The following is an 8499-nucleotide window of genomic DNA, read 5'->3' as shown; positions in this document are numbered from 1 at the left end:
TGATGTCACGAGCTATATCCCTCTATGCCGCCCTCTATGACGTCACATAGTTCTTTTTTTTTAATTATTTATTATTTTATTATATATATTTTTTTTTAATTATATATTATTTATTTATTTATTTATTTAATTTATTGGTCTGGTTACATAACCTTTAAGCCAAGTCTCTATTTGGGTTAAGTGTTATCAACTGTCACACGAACTCAACAGTCAACGATATTTTAGACTGTTACATAGCTAGTAATGTCAACATAACAGAAGCTCACGACTATATCCCAATGGGGTAGTCAGAGGTACATCCTTCGCAAGATGCACTAAGTACCTACACCTCACCGAGCTTTCTGTTAGACCGACGCGACGTGATAGGTGGTGAGCCGTATCGCCGTCTATAATGGTCGAGTCTACTGTGTTAGTAAAAACTGCACTTTTAAGATAAATTAATAATGATAGTATATGCTAGTGACGTCATAGGGGGATATAAATAGAAAGTTATAGATTGATATAGGTGCTAATTCCTGTAGACACCATCTAATTTTAAGTTATATCTGTCATTTTTTTATCCACTGAAATGGAAAGGAACGGATAATCGACAGGCATAAAATTTATGGAACACGTCAAATTAGGCAGAAATTTCAAAAAATCCTCCCAAAATTTTATACTGGCCAATAACCCGACAGAATTAAGTTGACAGCGCTCGTTAAGCAGGTAGAAAATCAGAAAGATGCCTATTTTATTCGCCCGGGATATTCGTTCATTTTCAAATTAACAGTTGTAAATCATCCGTCCCTTTCCTTTTCGGCGGATAAGAAAATGATGAGTATAACTTAAATTAAAATTAAGGGATGTCTGCACGAATCGGAGCTATAGCTAGTGATACTAGGCTACTGACAGCTAAGAAGTTATGGATTTCTTATTATTATAAAAACATATTTTTAAAGAAAAATAAAACGGTTCTAACGATTTGAAGTAGAAATTAGTTTTTCAATCGAAGTCTTCCATTTCTTTGTGACGTCATGTCATGTAACCAAACGACAGGTACAAAATGATACTCAAATGTTAATAAACTTAGTGTATAGTTAAAATGTCGATACTGTTAGGTACAGACTAGTGTGATGGCAGCTAAAGTATAAGAGATAATTGTAGAGTGCGCCCTGAGAAAGAAGTCCCGCGGATTTCAGCGGAACTAAATTACAAGTCATTTTATTTTATTTATTTATTGTCATAATAATGAGAAAAAATACTAGATGCTCAAATGTAAGCGGCAGCACTGATGAGTGTTCCTGAATTGTGACAGTTCTCCAAACTGTCCAACTGACATACATGATAAATGACTACTATAAAATGTAAAGCAACGTGGAGTGTATCCCATCAGTTGGAAAACAGCAGTTTTGTTTGAAAGTAAGTTTTAAGAATAAATATAACAATTATGATTTTGCAATCAAACGCTACGCAAAGGGTTATAGTGTAAACATATAACCAAAACAATATTGTTTGTTTACTCAAATACGTATAGTACGGAGCACTGTCAAAATTTAAGAACACTCAACAGTAGCGACACCTGATGTGAGAAATGGGCAGTTTTTATCTTTCTATGGAGATAGTACGACGCCAGCGACTCGGCCGCGTTACTTCTTTCGTGGCTCGGCCTCTACGATTATTTCTTACAGAAAGACTTTTGTTTCATAACTGTTATAGTCAATCCACATCGAGGCGGTAGCGTAAGGGTGTTTACCATCGACTGACGGCATCCATCAACGTCGGCCGATGTTGTTCGACTGGTCTGGTAGCTTTAATTGGTCGAAAAAAACTGTGTTTATTTTAACTCTTTAAAATGTACGTGTTTCATCCGTTATGTATGTTACAAATAGGGTAACGTCATTAAAAAATGCTTTTTTAAAACATTTTTTAAGAAAAATTTTAAGTGTTGCCACGAAAATACGTACAATTATAAATTGCAAACCTTGTATACCAAAAATCATATCAATGTATTTGTTTGATATTAAATATAATGCATTAAATAATTTAATTTAAACGTTTGCTCAAACGCATGAAAGCAGTCAATTATTATCTGTAACATAAATATTTTTCTAATTTGAGTTTGTTTTTGATAAATATGCATTTATAGAACAAGCTACACACGACGTAAATAGTAAACTCATTACATTACGTAATTAGTTAATTACTAACAAAAAATAATTTCATTTCGGCAGTCGATCGATACCAACCTACTATGAAAGTGATAGGAACAATATTCCTTCTCATCCCACAATAATACTTATGTAAAAAAAGTTTTATTGCCTAACTTTTAGGCAGATAAGACCAGAGTACAAGAAAGAACAATTTCAAAAAAGCAGCCAGTGTCCTTTCTATTAAAGTTAAATGTTCAACGGAACATTCCCGCTTTATCACTGTTCGCGACATACATGGGGTGGGAACCAGGTAAACAGGTAAACGCATCTATTAATTTTATATAAGTACCTACCATTAATCCTGCAGAGTAGCAATACAATCGTTACCTACTGTAGTATTTTATGTTTCTAGTCTTAATTTCCTTCAATTAAAAATATTTAGCAGTATTTTACGAAAAGTTAAATAAGTTAGTTTTCGGGCAATAAATTAAGTTTTAAGTAATTTAATTTAAAAAATCTTAAAAAAGTTAGTTTTTACTTTAAATGTAATTAATTACCTATTAAGTTTTCTTTAAAACTATACTACGAAAAATCTGGTGCACTTAGGTACCTAAGAGGGGTGAATTAATAATTATGTAAGCTGCTTTGCCGTAGCATTGTGTCCGTAGCAAATTGAATATTCGTTGTTATCCACTTATTTTTTATACGGAATATTGATAAATGTTGCATTTTTAGTAGATTAAAATTAAGTTTGCAAAATGATTACCGTGTTTTATTATTTATAGATTATTTATGTTGTTAAATTAAGTAAATAATACAATTAAATGTGAACGAAAATAAAAATCACATTAAAATACAACAAAGATTTATTTTAAAAAGAATAAACGCATGCAATATAAAACTCAAAAAAAAAAAAAAATTTAACAAAAACAGAAAATGGTAGGTAAAAAAGTGTTTTTCATTAGCCAACAAAGCATAGAGACAAGACTTATATAATATATATTATATTACAAATATTATGCGACTACTATAAAGCTAATTGAAAAAAAAACACATAACCCTCCTTTTTGCTTCGCCGCAGTCGGGTAATGAAGAATGTAACACACTGGTCATGCTACATTTACAATAAAACAATACTTAATAATATAAAACTAAAAAAAAAGAATAAGTAAAAATGTCTATTGCGCAGACTCCAATTCTACTCGGACTATGTTGTATGCTTAAAGCCATTCCGTACAAACTGTTTGTACAGGAAAGTTTGGACCTCAAGGTTGCCGAATTTTTTAAGATTATTATAAATATCTGCTAAAATTTCGTCCATATTCATCAGCGGCGATGTGTAACACGGTGCCGGTATCAATTTGACCGCCAACACAGCGGTCTCAATTCCATTAGGATTAATCTTGGACAATTCTAATACCGTTAGACTTTCTATATTCCTTCTAAGCAAAGAATTGCCTCCAGGAGAACGCTCTAACGCATCAGCCATTTTATGAAGTTTGTGTTTAATCTCCCCCGCAATTTCGTCTAACATTGACCAATAAAATATCTTCTTCTCAACATATTCTAACACCATTGCGTTCACCGCAGTCGCATATTTTAATGCTATTTCTCTTTCTAAATCTTTGGAACATCTGACCTGTCTGTGTTTCAGATAATTATCTAAAATTTCGTTTGTCATTATTGTCAAACGAAGTCCCCATGTGATCATGTAAATTTCGTGAGATTGCAAAGAGTCTTGCAAAAGTTTCAGCATATTTTCAAACACCGGGTTCATAGCAATGCTAGGCTTGCCAGATTCATAATGTAAATCAATGATATTGTATATAAATCTTTGGCAATAATCACGAAAGATATACGTATCGCCATATGTTTCATCCCATAACTCCAAACACTTGTTCAAGACAAAATTCACATATTCTGCGCAGTAGTCCTCTTCGTCACTGAACTTGACAATAAATGCAACTGCAAGTTCAAATTTCGCTTGATTCAAATCACTGAATAAATGTCTACTATTCTGTTGCCCTTCAAACATGACTTCAGCCAAAGTATGTGCTATGTAGTCTTTAGTCAAGACCGTATGAAAATACTCATCAACAATTTCTCGAATCATTTTCTTATCAATTACTTCTACGTACAATTTCAAGTTACGCAATACTAGCGCCCTTCTTTCGAGGTTCACTGCGCCTTCGTTTGGAAACTTGGAAACGGTTCTCCATGCAGTTTCAATATAGCGACCACGGAATGTTGCAATATTGGGTATTCTATAAAAACTAGTTAATATAGTTATAATCTCCGAGTGATCATCTTTGTTTATATCTAAAGTCAAAGTCAGTAGAAGTTCAAACATTCCGGCTTGTCTAGCTTTATCATTACGTTTCGTCTCAATGTCTTGGAGCAGAGAAGTATAAATGACCGAGCGTATTGTTATATTTTTAGTTGTTTTCCAAATTTTCATTATAAGAATTTTCAAATCTGCAGCATTGAAACAATGGAAGGCCAACCGGAGAGCGTGTTTTTGCACGGACACGGCCGAATCTAGCAGTGCTTCCACAAACTTGAAAAACTTTGGTAACGGAAGGTTGGCTAGGTACATGTTGAAAATTGGTAAACAGTAATGGATGTAGTTACCTTTTATGTATTGTAGTATATCAGCAAGAGGCACTGCCGGCCGAGAGTAGCCTGCAAAGCGACATATGGACTCTTGTATATGCAACAGCTTTCTTTCTATGTTACCACGATCAATTTTCGCATGTGCAGGAGCGTGTTTCGCCATAAACTCCGATTTGTATGGTTCGTCTGCTAATTGAAATATGCCGAACACCGCCGGTTTGATATCGTCGCTTCGTGGATCAGCATCCGACAGTAACGCCGTCAGAAATTTTAAGTACTCTTGCGCTAGGTCATTTGGAAAGTATATTTTCAACTTTTTCAAGAACTTGTTCGGTTTAAAGTCATATGTGTTACTGATGTTGTACTTAATTTTTTCAAGATTGCTCGTTATCAATGACGGGTCTTGTTTTAAAAATTTTAGCAAATCTGCCTCATTTAAATACATAATTTCTTTAATATTTTCACCGTCGTGGAGTAATAGTTTAAATCTTGTTACGATTTCAGGTTCATCTTTCGGTAATTTGCGAGTTGCTTTTATTTCATCGTAAACACGGACAATGTCTGCTGCACGATCTTCTACTGACGTGTCCTGCTTATTATCTTCTAGTTCTTTCAGTTTATCTAGCTGTACGTCTTGTAAATACCGATAGACAACGTCCATTTTCTCTTCATTCAACTTGTTTTTTATAATCGCTAATAACGATCTAAACCAATAATTACCAAAATCATTTGAATAAGCAAACTTTTTTAAACTTTCCGTTAATTCTTTGTCGTTGGCAATGTGGTAAACTAAAGAAATTTGTAGATACGTCCAGTTTTGATAGTAGGTATCAGGATTATAAATATCGAGACTGTTAAGTATTTTTTCAAACGCATTCCAGCAACTTTCGCCGAATTCAAACACGTTGTGTATGTTAATAACTTTATTTAAAAAACTGTCTTTTCTGTATCTGTTCTCGTTTATATGTCTTTCGTAGTAATATTTGAGAAGATCTTCTAAATTGCTTTGATTTCGTGCAGATTCTACTAAAACATTGACCATCCCGGATCTTATCTCCGCGTCGGGCGTTATAAATATTAGTTTCTTTATTTCAACAAAAGCTTTGTTGTACGTTACGAATCTATAATATTCGTAATCTGGTTCCGGTTGATTGGCGAGATAACGTAGTGCCCATGACTCTCTTTGTTTGACAGTCATTATATTATAGTACTTATAGGTGTTAAAATTACTGGTCATTTCAAAATGTTGATTGCGATATTTCTCAGAGAAAATAGATTTCACAAAGTTGTATCTTTCTTCTAAGGGAATTACATCAAGAAGAAATTTGTATTTTGTACAGAAATCATTGTTCCAAAACCATTGAGGCTTTGCTGGTAAAAGATCTTTTATGTACATTTTAGCTTCTTCTACGGAAGTATGTCTAAGCAACGTTTTTTTTTCTACCAAATTGACATACAAGTGGATATGTTTCCTAATGCGATCTTTGTGATTTTCGACTATATCTTTAGACATACGCAGCCCTATGGGCTTCAGTTTGATATTGTACCTATCCCTCTAACTTTGTTTCCACCCAGTTCAAGTAAAGGTCAGCATTTATCGTATAGAAATATCGCAGCAGGTACAACGTATGTCCTCTAGAGGAATTTGTGAGCCTTAGGTAAAGATTTGCTAGATTAATTTTGTTTCCGATGATCAATTTAATGTCGTCATCATCCGTAAAGACAGACGTAAAAGTAACGAAATCATTCTTGAGAACATGGATTTTGAAATTATTAGACGTAAAAATAAGAAATTTGCGCGCGAATTTTGGATTATTTGTATTAATACAATATTCATAGAAGGTTTTAGCACGTGCCTGATTCCTGACGTTCAAGGAAATGCATAAAAGTAATTTATCTTTCATTTTTCTAGACATTAACGGAAATATATTATCGTTTAGATTTTGTGGATTGATGATATTTGCAAATTCATCATCGTAAAGAAAAGTGCATTTCAGTGCCCTTGAAATGTATAAGCTGTCGCCACACTTCAATACTTCGACGATGTAGTCCACATTTCTATATTTACCAGCTAAATCGATCTTGAACAATTTGGCCGCATCATTCTCTTCTGGTGTTTCTCGAATTTCTTGCAAGGGTACATTATTCGATGCAGCCTCGTTCACTTGAAGGTTTAGATATTTTTGTCTCGCGCCTAGAGTCTCTCCGATTAGAAGCATTTTGGATTACCTTGAATCAAAAAGAAAGTGGTGTGTCAGGATCGTAGTAAATGAAATTCCGTAGTCCGTGCCCAGTCCTATGGGAAATAGGCGTGATCTTCTGTTCGTATTAATTAACCAAGAAAACCCTACTTTAAATTTTGTTTATTCATAGATAAACTCACGCTGGTAATTCCTATCGGGAGCGACATAACCTGAAGAAACCTCTTGCGAAATGGAATGATGAATGACAATGTTTTACAGTCTTTACGTATGTAAATAATGGAATAGAGAATAATAATACGTATAAGCATAGAATAAGGAATAATAGTACTAGGTATAGGTGTGGTATAGACTTATAATATTCTACTCTAAAGTGATGACATAGAAAACATTAAAAAATATTTTAATTCCGCCACTGAACGTGAGATGGCGCTCTCCGATGGATATAGATCTCGGTGAAATTAATTATTCGAAATTGGTGCTAAATGATATCCCGAATTTGAAGATGGAACCGGAAGGCGGAACTCTTGTCATAAAACAACGCACCCTTATCGTGTTTGAGTTCGTTTGCTTTGTCTTGGCAAACACTCTCGGCAGGTTGTAATTGGTGCGCAGTTTTGTCGTAACTTCATCGCGTCGGCGCCGTAAAAGACTGTCATCAAATTACAGTCTTTGATCAGTCCCAAATTTCAGTATACGGCCCATACAAATAATTATTAAGTTAGGTATAGTACTTACAATATAATAGGTAATAACTGCGATTTTTCTTTGAATAACAATAATAGTTTCGTCTTCTTCTTCTATCGTGTGGGTTGTGAGGTGGATTAGCAACCCCGTCAACCCTGGTGTCAGGGTTACTATTGAGGCGCCAAAGGCCCCTGACATGGCTCATGTAACGACTACTAACTTACATCAGTAAGTAGTAACCGGGACCAACGGCTTAACGAGCCTTCCGAAGCACAGATCATCTTTCTTTCGGACAACCAAGTGATCAGCTTGTAATGTCCTATAACCAAACTAGGGATCACAAAGTGATTTTCGTGTTGTGTCCCCACCGGGATTCGAACCCGGGACCTCCCGATCGTGAGCCCAACGCTCAAACCACTGGACCACGGAAGCCGTTATAGGTAGTTTCGTTATTCATGACGGACTGATGAAAGACTTACAGTCCCTACAACTTACGGAGGAATACACATTACTGTGATGATGTGACCTGTTTGAGGCACATCATCCTGCCTGGCGCTTTATTCGTAATTTTGAAATAAACGTCTGATGATGGAGTGTCGACGGCGCCATGTGCCTAGGACAATGTCGTTATCTATTCAACTTGCCTCTTTTTATATTTTATTTATTGTAATAGTTAGAAATCGGACAATAATGTTGAAGGTCTCCACATCTTCATATCCCGGTAATACAGTAACCTACCTACCTAAATTATGTTCGTATAAATAGCAGCGTAATATCTATTATTCTTTATTCTATGCCGATAGGTATTATGTTAATAGGTAGGTACCTACTTACAAAAAATATTTAATCGATGTAATTTTCACTATAAT

The 8499-nt window shown here is 34.7% G+C and overlaps 1 protein-coding gene across 1 annotated transcript; it reads right to left on the bottom strand.

Annotated features, from left to right (window-relative positions):
- Positions 1 to 3110: 3110 nt before the first annotated feature.
- Positions 3111 to 6400, bottom strand: LOC126377511 (uncharacterized). The gene has a single exon (XM_050025258.1). It carries the CDS (start codon positions 6253 to 6255, stop codon positions 3337 to 3339), a length of 2919 nt encoding a protein of 972 aa, XP_049881215.1. The 5' UTR covers positions 6256 to 6400; the 3' UTR covers positions 3111 to 3336.
- Between the last annotated feature and the right edge of the window lie 2099 nt (positions 6401 to 8499).

Source organism: Pectinophora gossypiella, chromosome 23, assembly GCF_024362695.1.
Source record: "Pectinophora gossypiella chromosome 23, ilPecGoss1.1, whole genome shotgun sequence".
Classification (NCBI taxonomy): domain Eukaryota; kingdom Metazoa; phylum Arthropoda; class Insecta; order Lepidoptera; family Gelechiidae; genus Pectinophora; species Pectinophora gossypiella.
This window is presented reverse-complemented; position numbering and strand designations above follow the sequence as displayed.